This window comes from Phalacrocorax aristotelis, chromosome 3 (assembly GCF_949628215.1).
Source record: "Phalacrocorax aristotelis chromosome 3, bGulAri2.1, whole genome shotgun sequence".
Lineage (NCBI taxonomy): Eukaryota > Metazoa > Chordata > Aves > Suliformes > Phalacrocoracidae > Phalacrocorax > Phalacrocorax aristotelis.
In genome coordinates, this window is record NC_134278.1 from 108,590,739 (window position 1) to 108,605,367 (window position 14,629).

General features: G+C 39.9%; 1 protein-coding gene across 2 annotated transcripts in view; it reads right to left on the reverse strand.

The window, feature by feature from the left end:
* Positions 1–3,469: 3,469 nt before the first annotated feature.
* The window catches only part of HAAO (3-hydroxyanthranilate 3,4-dioxygenase), a 37,927-nt gene continuing 26,767 nt past the window's right edge, over positions 3,470–14,629 (reverse strand). The window contains exons 7-10 of one of the 2 annotated variants that reach the window (XM_075089024.1): positions 11,555–11,700; positions 10,308–10,376; positions 9,045–9,127; positions 3,470–6,486 (exon numbers count right to left, since the gene is read on the reverse strand). In XM_075089024.1, coding sequence (XP_074945125.1) covers positions 6,399–6,486; positions 9,045–9,127; positions 10,308–10,376; positions 11,555–11,700 — 386 coding nt within the window. In that variant the 3' untranslated portion in view covers positions 3,470–6,398. The remainder of the gene's footprint in view (positions 6,487–9,044; positions 9,128–10,307; positions 10,377–11,554; positions 11,701–14,629) is intronic. The other variant, XM_075089025.1, reaches the window with a different exon arrangement.

A 14,629-nucleotide genomic window follows, 5' to 3' on the forward strand; every position in this document is an offset into this window, starting at 1 on the left:
CTGTCAGCACTTGTTTTCATTTTATAGAGTAATGTTTTCTGCAGCTCCATTTGGGGAGTAGGAATTATCTTCTAGCTCACTAGCAACACTGTGGACCTTCCTGCAGGGCTCAGGTGATCTTGCCATGATACTGTGGAGCTGTAGTAAGAGGGGGTGGGAATGCCCCTAACAGCAGAGCCTGTGACTGCGATGTTCCTGCAGGACAGCAAAGATTGAGTTTGACTTCCTTCTTCTGTGCAGAGATGGGAGCTGTTCTGGGGGCTTCCACTTCTCATGAGACTGCTCTTTTCCTGGGACTATTGGGCAAAAAGCAGTTATAGGTCATTGGCTGTGATTTGCAAGAAGAAAATGAGCTTCGCTCACCTCTTGGAAAAAGTCAAGTACAGGGCCCTGTGGCTCCTCAGTGGAGGTGGCTCTCCGCAGCACCCTGAGAGCAGAACATGGCATTTAAATGACCCTCCAGGCATTTCTCTGTGGTTCAGCTGTGGACAGCTGTGTTGTGTGTGCAGTCTTCTGCTCAGCAGAGTGGTTATTGTGGAGCCTATTTGGCAGTGCCCAAATCTGCCTTCTGCAAGGAGTCCAGACTCTGCCCTTGGGTTTTTAGAGGAAGGGAGAGATACCAAAAAGCTAGGTATTGTGCAATGACTGGGTTTCAGGATCAAACCTCAGTAGTGTTTGGAAACTGTATGCTGAAGCTTTCAAGCTTCAGTTCTACACATTGGCACATGCTTAGTTGCTTTACTCAATTGGATTGTCAAATTTATTTTCAAACCATAAAGCATACGGTTTGAACTTATGGGCAACTTATCGCATAAAAGACCTTGTCTGCTATAAGTGAAGTATAAGCTTCATCACCTACATGCTTTAGTATTGCCTTCTAATCAAACTAGTTTCCTTTAAGGGGGAAAACATTAAAACATCTTTAAATAATATTTTTTTGCTATAGTTGTACAGTACTGCAGAGGCCCTGGTTTTCTCTGACATAATGAAGATGTTCCCAGATTCCTCACTGAAGCTCCAAATGTGCTTATGCTTAGTTTACTTTGTCATAGCCATGACATCTTTCTTGGTAGCTTATAAGATTATATAACATAGTGGTTTTGGAACCCAAATAATTTTGCCCCAACATAAGCATAATTTATCTCCCAACCCAGGGACATAACTTTTTTATTAGCTATGTAATGGCCATGTACATGCACCTATTTAGCAACTTGAAAAATATGAAACAGTGTTCAAACCTTCCAGCATGTGGTACAAATGCAACATAATGAATTACCAGGCCAAACATCTTGGAGATGTAGTTAATCTAGAGCAACAGCAATTTAGAAATCATTGTTCTACAATTTGCAGACCCCAAACTGGAGAGCTGTCTGCAGAAGGGAATCTGATGTGTGCATTGGGATCGATTTACATAATGACTTCACCGTTTAACAGGGCTTGTTTCTGGAAAGGTGCTGAATACAAACTGGCTGACTTCATATGTGTGTGTGTGTGTCTGTGTATATTACCCTAGCTTTCAAGCTTCAATCAAAATTCCAGTAACATAAAAGGGAGAGTTCTGATGCACTTCACTTTTTAGACAATCACTAAAAATATTGCTGCCTGGACCCAGCATAAGATCTTTCTGTACCAGGTAGTGCAGGACCGGTAGGTCAGGTATTTACCCTGAGCTGCAGGGCAGATATTAGCTTTGTCTTCTTCATTATTACTTTAAAATCAACAGTTTTACTTTGGGTCCAACCAGCTATTATACTTTGATGTTGAGGAGTAGCTCTGCAAGTACTTGTGTATTCAATTAGAAACAGACCAGGAGGTGATGACCTTCATTAGTCTGAAGCATTCATTCAAGTGCACTCTGGATTATTAACTGAAAATAAAATAAATAAAAGGAAATCCCAAAGCCCTGAAATGTCTGCCTTATGAACACAAGCTGGTTTTGTAGGAATTTGTTAAATAGCTTAAGTAATTTTTCTTCCTTTACTTATATGAAATGATGGTGGGAGGGTTGCTTTCTGTGCATCTGTTCTATAAAATACATGTGGCTGGAGAGCTGCAATCAGAGTACAATGAATGTTTTTAACAACAGAATGAAAACATTTATTAGCTTCGTGCAACATGATAAGATTGGTTTACAGGTGTGAGTAAATACTGTGAGGGTTTGAGGACAGAGTTTACGACACACCTGATTTTACCAGTTTACTGATCCACCTACTGTAGTTTTCTGCCTCTGCTGGGCTTGTTACTTCAAAGGAACAAGCAAGATCTAAAAATAAAGCAAGCATGGAGGAAGAAGAGTTCCTCTCTTAACTTTACAAGCTGTCAATTTATGCATTGCAAGATGAAATGTAGCTAGCATTAGATCATTATGTTGCCTTAACTGTTCTGTGTTATTCAAAGACAATCTTGAACTCTGCTGTTATCTGTGATATGTTTACTACATGATCTGTGAGGGTCATTGTTTTCCTCTTGTTTTCTCAGAACCATAAACATCATGTTTTGCATAAAGTTGCTTTTTATACGTCTTATTTCAATATTATAGAAACAGCTGGTGAAGACTTATGCTTTATTTATTGTTCCAGGATTATTTCTTTTTTTAGGTATTATGATTACTTCAAGCAATACTAGTTGTTTTGAACTGGTGCTGATGTATAATGTAACCTTGCTAATCAACATATTTTTGTTATTGTCTCCTATTTCAACACTTAAGGAGGAATATTTCAATTTATTTCCATATCAATTTATTTCCATAATTCATGTAAGTCAGCATAGCTCAAAATAAGAATGTAAGTACCCTATCAGGTCAGACCTGTCTAGTGTAGTGGTGATAGGAGACACTAATTACTAATTACTTGAAGTATTTTTTATTTTAATTGCTAATTTACATGAACTGAAGGACTGACTCTAAGTTACTTGCTCAACTTCAAGTACTATAATAATGCTTATATCACTCATACCATTTAAAAGCTAATAGAAATAAAAATATATCAATAGTTAAAAGGACTGTGTTACCTTTCTCTTAAAAAACTTACCAGTTTTCTCTTTGGGATTAAACATTTTAAAGGCACCGAATAACCACAGCCTCCCTCTATACTTTACTCAACTGCTGGCATGATTGGGCTGCATCACCTTTTCCTGTTTGAAGTGAAGGGGAAAGTTCCTGCTGACTTCCAGGTGGGATTCAGGCTTGGAATAACTCTCTGTGGGTCGTTGTAGGTAGACTCAAACTCCATTGTGTGTTTCTAAGCTTTCAAGTCAACTCCATCTTGTGATTCAGGACAACCCTGCACGTGTTTAAGTTAATAATGCATTTATGAAGGATGGTGCAGGTGTGGCTTCTGGTCTGTGTAGGCTTTATTGTAATACTGTTTAGAATATATGTTTGTATAAAGGCTTTGCTTTCAAGTCTTGGAGACACAGTGAGCAACAGATGGACTGACTATGCAAGAGTGTAATAATAAGGTTAGCACAATCCTGCCAAAATATAGTAAGTTTATTAAGTATGAGATGACACAATATCTGTATGATTCAGATGGAAAATGGGTGCCCAAATCAGGGTGCAGGTGCACCTTGTACAGAAAGAGATGTAAAGAAAGTCTTGTATATGCATAAGACATGTTTTTGTGCTGGTGTATTGTCATGGACATGCATGCCAACAGGAGTGCATTAGGGCACTTTGCAGACAACATGCTTAACTAAGCCTTCACCACTGACCTGAGCCTGAAATCTTTCTTTATGAGATAAGATTAGCATTGGAGTCCCCAGGCTGTGATCCCAACAACTCTGATGCCAACAATCTACTGAGCTGAGCTCACCACACGTACACAGAAACAGCGCCTAACAGCTAAAAGGACTCCGTGAACCAAACTTGCATCCGGCCAACTTCCTCACAGGCAGAGGAGCATGGGTGCATCTAATTACAAAAGTACCATTGTTGGGGCAGTTTATAATATATAGTATGGAGGAAGAATAAAGCAGCTGAAAAAGATTTGCTGACTGATGAGGAGCCCCTTGGAACTACCTGAAGGCTTGGAAAAAGAAAAATTGCAGGTTTCTAAATCACACTGGTTAAGCACCTTGGAAGGAGTAAATGACAAGTTCTCTCTGTGCTCTCATCTGTGCTCTGGCTACTAAATAACTATTGAACTGGGGTGGGGGAAGGAACAGAACAACTGAAACAAGTCTCAAAAGAGACGCTAAAACATTAAATTCTCTTCTCCCAGTACTTGGTATCTAGGCCTTTCTGTAAATCTTCCCATACTGGTATACTGGTTTGATCCTGATTTTTAGTCATACTTATGGGACCGGACACCTCTCACCTAATTTTTTAGATAACAGCAGCTTCTCAAAAGAAGTTAGCTGACAACATGCTCAGTCCCGGTTTCTGAGCATGGGCAGCAGCAGAACCGCAGGTGACTGAGCTCTGGCATAATGCTTGTGATTTGGTTCTTGCTCTGGTTTGAGGGACCTAGCTCAGGACTTTGTAGAATTCAGGTGTTCAAGCACAAGTTGTCATAATAAGACATCATTACAAATATAGTTTGAGTGGAGCCTTTATTTTAAGTCCTTAAGTCTCTAAAGCTGGAGGTAGCTAATCCAGAGGTGCCTTAATTTTTATTCTGAAATTTCCATGGCTCACAGTGCCTCTGGATGGATGAAGAGCTATTGATTATTCTGGACATTTTTCTATGTGTTGCTATGCTTTATCCACTTATTCAGTGTGTAATATAGAAACATTTCTGTGATATGAAGTAAACGCATAGGCAGCACTGCAGTGGTTACTCCTGAGCCGGTGGACTGAAAATATAACCCTAGACCCCGCAGTCATAGATGTTCACTCAGGGAGTTGGCAATTCTGCAGACACACCAATACCAGTGATAATCAGACAAATTACTCCCTTGTTCAAATGGATTGTTATAGCTCCTTTTCCTGTGTGATAATCCATGCCCATAATAGTCTTAAGGGCTAGGCTGAATTTCTCAAATTACGTCCCCTGTTATTAGGAGGATGTAGCAAAGTTTTCCTGTATGCTTTACTAGAAAAGCATGTGAACTTACACTTAGGTTATAGATTAAAGACAAACCATCTGAGTCTTTCTCATCAGAAGAATGAACACTTGAATAAAATGCATATGACATTTCAGTTTAGTGAGCTTTGTAGGTGATAGATATATTAAAGAAATATTTTCTGAATGTAAATAGAATTTAAAAAAATCAAGAAATGGTAACTTTTTGTTTTCTCCAACACATAACTGATAAAACCTGCAAACATTTAAGCAATCTGTTTTGTGATGTTAATGATGTGAAGGACAATGTGCTTAAACAAACCAACAAAAAGAACCAAAAACCACCCAAACAAAAAAAACCCACACCACAACACCCCCCAAGAAACCCCCCACCCCAAACAAAAAGCAAACCCAACCAACAAAAAAATCAGAACAAACAAAACAAAAACCCCTCTGGAGAGTTCCTGGAATAAAAGCAGGAAAAGATAATTTGGCTTTTGTTATTTCCACAAGAAATGTCATTATAATAATTTTTCTGCTCCCTTATCCTCCAACATACTTCTTAGACTACTCTGACCTGAGATTTCTGCTGCACAGGAATATCCATGATTGGGATGCTCCTGTGTTAGTCATATTGCTGTGCTATGTTCGTGATAGTGTAGTGCACAGACAGCATCCAGCATGGTGTGCGTGGCATGTTACTGGTAACTGATTGATACTGCATTGTTGGATTTGGTAAACTAAGTTACCCGAAGCAAGCACAGTGGTGATCTAAGTAATGCTTGATGTTTTTGCAGGTAGTGCTTCCCCCTTCACTAATGGTCCTTCCTCTCCTTCACAAAGCACTGAGATCCTTGAGCAGTGCAGCAGAGCTTGTTTTGTTTTTTAAAGGGTGTTTTAGCCAAAGATCTTGAAGATCTGTGAGATACTGCCAATTAAAACTCCCCTACTGCAGGCTGGGTAACTAATGTTATACCTAACTTATTACAAATGACAAAACTGAGACAAAGAAACAAAAACTACCATGTAAGTAGGCATAACAGATCTGCCCCACCTCCTTTTCTACATCTTGCAGAGGAGACTTGTATTTGAAAAGCTTTTACCTTAGTATCATGTGTATTATTATATAAATAATCATGTTACTTGGATCTGTGTTCATTTCCTTTCAGATAAGGACTATTTTTCTGTTTTGTTTTGTGGTTTTTTTTTTTTAATAACCGATTATAGATTTTCTGAAACTTTAACTACTTGAGGAAAAAAGTTTTAACTAGGCACAGCACTTTACTCCACTTAATTCAGTGTAATTGTTGTGATAGACTATTCATATTTCCAGACATTCTGACTAAAAGATCATTAAGATAAGACAAGCAGGTTAAAACTTAATTATCATTAAAGTCAAATGGCACAGGTATAAGGCTGCTTGCGTTTTGGATCCTGAGCAATGCAGAGCGCAACACATTCTTCTGTTCTCTTCCAGCAGTACCTGGAAAAATAGAAATAGAGATGATCCAAAGTGTATGAGGGGGAACCACAGACTCAAACCAACAATTGAAACATTGATGCTACTGAAAAGTAGGGGAAAACAAACAGATTCTGTCCTGATTACACTTTTTCTCTTTCCACATTGGTATATCTTGTGATATTTTAGGAATTACTCTTCACCATCAATAACACAAGCAAAACATCATGGCATGGTGGGGAAGAATGTATGTCCACTTGTGAATGAACCGTGGGGGAAAGAATCTGGTCTGATCTTGGTGACATGTAGATTGGAACAGAATCACCTCAGTAAAGATATTATTTTACCAAAATAAGTAGCTACGAATTCAATAGTATTTTTCTTGTGGTCATCACTTTTGTATTAGCTGTTTCTGTGCCAGTTCCAGAGATCGTAGAATGGTTTGGGTTGGAAGGGACCTTAAAGATCATCTAATTCCAACCCTCCTGCTGTGGACAGGGACACCTTGCACTAGACCAGGTTGCTCAAAGCCTTGTCCAACCTGGCCTTGAACACTTTCAGGGATGGGGCATTTACAGCATCTCTGGGCAACCGGTTCCAGTGCCTCACCACCCTCACAGTGAAGAATTTCTTCCTTATAGCTAATCTAAATCTACCCTCTCTCAGTTTAAAGCCAGTACCCCTTGCCCTATCAGTACATGCCCTTGTAAGAAGTCCCTCCTCAGCTTTCTTGTAGGCCCCCTTCAGGTACTGGAAGGCTGCTACAAGGTCTGCCCGGAGCCTTCTCTTCCCCAGGCTGAACACCCCCAACTCCCTCAGCCTGTCCTCGTAGGAGAGGTTCTCCAGCCCTCTGATCATCTTTGTGGCCCTCCTCTGGACTCACTCCAACAGGTTCATGTCCTCCTTATGTTGGGGGCACCAGAGCTGAACACAGGACTCCAGGTGATGCCTCACGAGAGCGGAGTAGAGGGGCAGAATCACCTCCCTTGACCTGCTGGTCACAATTCTTTTGATGCCACCCAGGATATAGTTGGCTTTCTGAGCTGTGAGTGCACATTGCCGGGTCATGTTGAGCTTCTAACCAACCAACACCCCCTAGTCCTTCTCCTCAGGGCTGCTCTCAATCTATTTCCTGCCCAGCCTGTGTTTGTGCTTGGGATTGCCGTCACCCATGTGCAGCACCTTGCACTTGGCCTTGTTGAACTTCATAGGGTTTGCATGGGCCCACCTCTCAAGCCTGTCAAGGGGCCTCTGGATGGCATCCCTTCGCTCCAGTGTGTCAACCGCACCACACAGCTTTGTGTCATCAGCAGACTTGCTGAGGGCGCACTCAATCCCACCGTCCATGTTGCCAACAAAGATGTTAAACAGTGCTGGTCCCAATACTGAGGAACACCACTCGTCACTGGTCTCCACTTGGACATTGAGCTGTTGACTGCAACTCTTTGAGACTGACCATCCAGCCAATTCATTATCCACACAGTGGTCCATCCATCAAATCCATGTCTCCCCAATTTAAAGACAAAGTGTCAAAGTGTTTAGGTACAGTGTCAAATGCTTTGCAAAAGTCCAGGTAGATGACATTAGTTGCTTTTCCCTTATCCACCAAATGGATGGCCAGAGGTTAGTATGCAACAGTGATGCATACAATAAAAGGTGCCTGCTGTACAGATCTGATAAACATCTTAATCCAGTAAGAACTGTGCTGGCAGATCTCTGCATGTACATCATGCCATGATTTTGAAAAAACATTGATTGGACTGCAGGACTGGGAATTAAACACAAGTGATTTCACAGAAGTAGCAGCAATGGTGAAGGGAGGAGGTGGCAGCTATGTGTTGGAATCACAGGTGCAGAGAACAGTTCTGTGCACAGGTGGATGGTTTCAGCGTTTTCAGTGCTGTAGAAAAGGTGCACATGTCAGCACTACCATTTATTAGATTTTTCTTGTAGGAAAGAAGGCCGTTTTTATCATCTGCCAATAATTGCGGCATTGCATTACCAGTGAGTATACATCATCCTTCATCATCTTCTTGGTGGGCACTTTATCAGCTTGTGGCACTCTTCACAAGAGTTGGCAAGTACTTTCCCTTTCCATTCTCTCTGGAAAGCATTTTCACTGTTTTTTTTCCTTTGTATATATCATATGTGTCATGATTATGAATTGGCCATATGCATCCTACTCTAGGAAGAGAGCTGTGTTCTTAGTCTGAACCCCAAATCTTGCTGCATTGATGTTAAGCCTGGTCTGAAGCTTAGAGGATCTGCTGTGATTGCCAGTTGGTGTATTCATGCCATCTACCTTTATGCATGGTCTTGTGCATGCTGCTTTTTCTTGGTAATGTTTTTCTTTTTTATTTTCCCCACCTTTAATCATAAAAGGTGAACTAGAATGAATGTCTGGCTTTGTTTCCTCCTGAAGATACTTTGCCCTGAGGAATAACAGAGGCTATTGCAAATCCTGCATTCACAGATGCTGTGTTTCTGCACCAGCTGATGCCCAGCCTGGTGCGGAACACATACTCAATTTGTTGCTAGAAGCTGAGAAATCATGCATTGAACCACTGACAATCTCTACTCACATAGACTGGGCACGGACAAGCAGGCTGTCACCAGCAGATAGAGTCAGGGTTTTACCATCCACAGTAACAGTAGATGTGCCCTCCTGAAGGGAAAGAACAGGTAACCAGCTTTTAATTTTCCATGTCCTGTCACTAGCAGAAAGAAAATGCTGCAGGTAAGCATGGAAATCTTTCCCACTGGAAAAGTGGTTCCAAACTGCTCTGTTTCATGAGGCATAGCTAAATATTCAGCTGATCTTCCCTGTCTGACCCTATTAGCATCAATAAAAACATGCTTCATGGTTCATTGTTCCCCATCATAAAGCAGCAACTCATTGCCTGACTCTTGGGAGTACAGTGCTACCAATCTAACCTAGCAGCCTGCAAGTTGGTACAGCTCTGGAAATTACAGAGGTAACCTCCTGGAGTACTTGAAGCTCCTCTTCTACTTTTTGATTCCTAACATCTTTTTAAGTCTTGAAAAGCAGTTCACAAGGCAGCAGAGAGCTGACAGAAATGGCTAATAGAAGTCCATCCACACTGGAACGGACTCATCATCATCTTGTCAAGCAGAGGAGCCAGGTTCTTGCCAACAAGCAAGGGCTTGGTTGCATAGGCTGTTTTAAGCTGCACTGTAAACAAATGTATTTCAAGATTATTATGTCTTTAATTATTATTTTATAATCCCTGTGAATTTCAACAGAACAGGAATGGATAGAAATATCTGCCTCCCAAGCTTGGTGACTTGTGTAAATGAAAACTAGCTTTTCTCTGTTTTTTCCCTTGGGCTGCAACTGTTTCCTACAGCCAGTTGAATTAAGAGCATCTGGATCACCTACTGCTGTGCTTTACTATACACAAGTTCTCAGTTAGATTTTTATTAGCTTAGTCTACCTGATTCCAGTTTGATTTCAGTATGAGGACAAATGCTTCAAGGCAGAAGTAATAGGTGATGCTTTTTTTATCACTCAGGGGTATTCTGGTGTTTTTACAGCCTATACTCTTGGTAGGGTATATTAAAATACCCACCAAATATGATGAAGGATGCCAGTATCTCTGTCCTCAACATACAAGATAAGACTATTTTTAGGGTGGCAGTAGTTCACAGTTGTTTTTCATTCTAGTTTAAAGCTGAAGGTTGGTGCTTGTTGATAATCTTTTCTATGAGAAGGAAGGTAATAATTTTAATTTCTGTTGCTGGTGCTTAGAAGGCTTTACTACTGTTCAGTCTGCTCTGAACTGAAACATGAACTCATCTGTTAACAAGTGTGAATTGTCACATACCAGCTGCCATATCCAGATATCTGAATCCTTTTTACTTTTCTCAGTAGTTCCTGGTCCATAAGCTATAACCTTTAAAAAAACAAAACAAAGAAAAAAAAAAAAACACAAAAAAACCAAACCAAAACAAACAGGGAAGGAAAGTAACAGATTCATCACAGTGACCAAAGTGTACATATTCTCTTCTTACAGCATTTAAAACATTCTATTTTTACAGAAAAATGTTCATGGAAGATGACGTTATTTTTACAGACATTAAAATTCACATTACGTTTGGTATTCTCATATTGATTCCTACTGATAAAAAGGGAACTGATCACACCTGCCACTCCTTATGCTCCTCTGCATCCTCACTTATCTATTCCTTCTGCCTCCTCCCACTCTCAGCTTTGCATCTATATCCTTCCTGCCTCTGTTCTTGGAACAGGCACTTCCTCCTCATGAACTCTGGGCCCTGTCAAGAGCTTGTTGAAGTAGAAAAGATTCTTCCATTAACATGAAAAAAGCTGCAGACCAGACCTTATCTTTCTCATTATCTGCCCTTTCTGCATTCTTCCTGACAGTCCCACGCTCTCTGCCACTTTGCTGTCAAATGTATTGCATCCCTCAGAATGTGACTCCAAGTAACCCAGGGAAAGAATACGTTTTGTAAACTATTGTGCATACAGCAGAGATATCAAATAGTGACATTCTCATTTACACCCAAACTAGACTGTGTTCTGAGAAATGCAATGCTTTAGCACAGCCCAGGCTCTCTGGTCCTGTTTTCCTTGTTTCTGCTTTACGTAGATTGAGGGAGAAGAAAAAAAAGTGTATTTACACACCCATGCTAGACTTGGCACCATGAATGCTGTTCAAACATACAGTGAGGCTGAACACAGTTATTAAGTAGCATTTGCATCATGCTAATGTTTCTGATTTGGGAAATATGGGAGAGTAGGGGAGGTGGAGAGAGCAAGCTGTTTTAAACCCAAAGGAAATGAACGGAAATAAGGTTCAGGTTGATTCCATGAACAGAAATATCTGAGCTAGGAAGCCCCTGCCCTGAACTACTCAAATCAACGGACAAAGACAGGCGCTTGCAAAGGGCGGGGGGCAGGCTAAGACTGAGTTGTTCTGTAGGGGTGCATAACTTTTTCTGCTGACTACATATTGTTCGCAGGCCTGGATTCACTTGGTCTGAACAGTAGGCACCTATTATCTGTACCTTTAAAATACCCCTCTCTTTCAGAGAAATTAGATGTCCCTACCTCTGTTTCAAAGTTATCTCCAAACATACTCAAGGATTTCTTCTGTTTTATTTTGCCACGATGATCATTTAACCAGCCTTGGAAGGAAAATGGCTCCATTACAGAGGTGGAATTTAGTGGGAAAGGAGTTTCTTTCAAGAGTTCATCTGTAAGCAAGGCAGAGGGCTATCAGTGATGCTTGCTTCCTCATCTTTGCAAATATTTTACTGTTGTTTAGAGCTTGAAGGGTTCAATTTACAGATATTATCTAGTCAAAAGTCAGATGTAACAGCAAACAGTGCTATGGTCATCATCAGGACTTCTTACCTGAGGTTGTAAGATGCATGTATTATTTGTATATCTTTATGGAGTTGCTTCTTTGGAGATGTTGAGAGCTGTCATGCATCTGCACTTGTTAAAAATGCATTCAAACAGTATACAATAGACTACCTAGTTCTTGCTGGCATATTCTTCATTCTCTTTCAGATCAGCTTTTGCACCGGTAAAATCTGATGTATCATGTCTGAGCTTATATGTGTATCCCCATATAAGTGGAATAAGACCCATAGAACCATCTTACTCTACACCTTTCACATAGTTAGTACTGGCTTTTATGTTTCTTCTCCTCTATGTGTTTTTAAATACGATGACCACAGTGGAGCAAATCAGTTATCACAATCCTAATTTAATAAAATGCCTTTTTTTTGTGATGTTCCTTTAGTTGTAGCTGGATTTAATTTCCAGTGATTCTCCTTCATAACTTATTTGATTTAAAATAGCTGGAGGACTGAATGCAGTTTCAGTGTAGCTGGTGAAATTCAAGATTCGTGCCATGTGTTGCTGGTATATGAAACTAGCTTTAGTTATTTACCAGCTCACAGTGAAGTGCAGAGGTAGCACAAGCGCCTTGGTGATCCTAAGTAGTTTGTTCTGAGATGCCATGGGGGGACACCCATACAGTAATTTCAAGTAATAACGCCAACTAGATACAAGAAAATCTCACTAGGTGGCTGTGTCCCAAATGCATTGAGGTAATAAACTTGCAGCCAAATCTCAGTCTCGGTACTAGTAATAGAGCAGGTCTTTTTAAGGTATTAGTGTATTCACTACGCAGTGTTCTTCTGGTTCTTTTCTAAAGCTGTATTTCACTGCTCTGCAATGTTTTGAATGTGTCATTTCAGTTTTTCATGGAAGGCCATTTTGTACGCAGTCTTTGAACAATACATGAGAAGACCAGTGCATCCAAGGGATAGCAGTGTGCTGAATAAGCTACTGCTGTTTAACAATCATAATAAGCACCGAGTATTTACATCCATCTCCAGACAATCTGGATGGGATGCTAACCCTTTTATTGTAGAAACAGGCTTTGCCATTCAAATTTCTTCTCCATCTTAAATTAAATGAAAGAATTCAATATGTTTCTGCAAATTATTTGTCTCAGCAATTCCTCTTTCAGGGAATACTGAAAGCAATCTGAGGAAATCTGCAGCAAAAGAGGAATTTTTTTGTTTAAAAGCTTTTTGCCTTCAAGCTTTTTTAAAAAAAGCATCGTACTTTTACATTATTTAACTCAAATACTTAACACATTTTTATTGAAAAGCAAACTCCTCCAGAGAAATTAAGAACCACCAGAAGGAAAAAGAAAATCTTTATGTTAGATTTATTCTAATCTGGGCCTGGAAATGTTAACAAGATCTAGTCTGAATGTTCTATATTTTATTGTTTCATAACTCTAAAAAGTAGTGTTAAGGTCATTGGTGATTTATTTTCACACTGCAATATGTCTGATCCCCCCTCCCCCTTAATTTTCACAAGTTTATCAAACTTGTTTTGGAGGCAATTAGGAATACTTATACACTTTGTCCTTAAATTATGGATATGCTCAACTATAGCTGTATTGGAAAGTTGTTTTTTGGCTAGGGCAAGAGACAAAATAAAGGTCTAAAATATTATGATATATATTTACACAGAGCAGAGGAGAAAGACATTTTATCAGAAGGTACTCAGTGCAATTAGCATTCCAACAGATTCCAATAGTAACCTTTATCTTCTAAATATGAAGATGATAGAGTTTTTTCTGTTACCAGAATAAACCAGGTTACTCTTGAATTTAGAAGAGCCTTTTGGAATACAAGAAAGGGCTTTCTACTAAAATGTGTGACCTAGCTGAGTTAGTTTAAAAACAAAACAAACACACACACCCCAAGCCGTATATAGCACCCATTGGTAGGGCTTTCTACTAAAATGCATGACCTGGCTGAGATAGTTTAAACAAACGAGCCCCAAAAACCAACCAAACCCAAAAAACCAACAACAACCCACCCCCCCCAAACTAAAAAACCCAAACCAAAATAAACCTCCAAAACCACAAACACAAACAGCCAAACTAACAAACAAATCCCCCCAAAACCTGTATATAGCACCTGGTAGGGTAAGAGACAGATACTGAGAAGCCATGGGTATCCTGCTCAGCTCAAGGGGATACATCATCTCCACAGGTTAAGAATTCCAGCATCAAGCCAACAAGCTGGAGAACAGATAGCAAAAAATTGACTCTCTAGGGTAGGCACTGTGATGTTTTAGGCAAGCAGAAGTATGAATGCTCCCCATGAGTTGCAAAGAATTTGGGGTTCAGAAAAGCCAAAATACTTGTTTGTGTTCTGACCATGAAAGCTAACTATAAAATTCTAAGTTTGTAGCTTAACTTCTATTGCTTATTCCCCATAAACATAATTTTGCTAGTTTTCCTCTTTCTAGATATCTCTGACTCCAGCTGTACTGATCAGCAGGGACAACACGCACAGGACAGCAGTAAACAGTGACCTATGCATACTTAGGGCCAACATAAAGTGTAATATATCCTCCACTTACTGTGGAGCACTGTCCTTTCTTGCTTGTGGTGTACGGGCACTTTCTAACAGTTTCATTTATTTCCAAGTCAAGGTAGAGGGTTTTTTTTTTTTAGAATTTAAGTTCTTCAGGATAAGAGCTATCTTTTGATACTTGTCTTGTCAGTGGGCCCTGATCTGTGATGGGGTTTTGGCTTATTACTAATTTTTATGTTAATTACATTTGCCCAGTGACAACATAACGGCC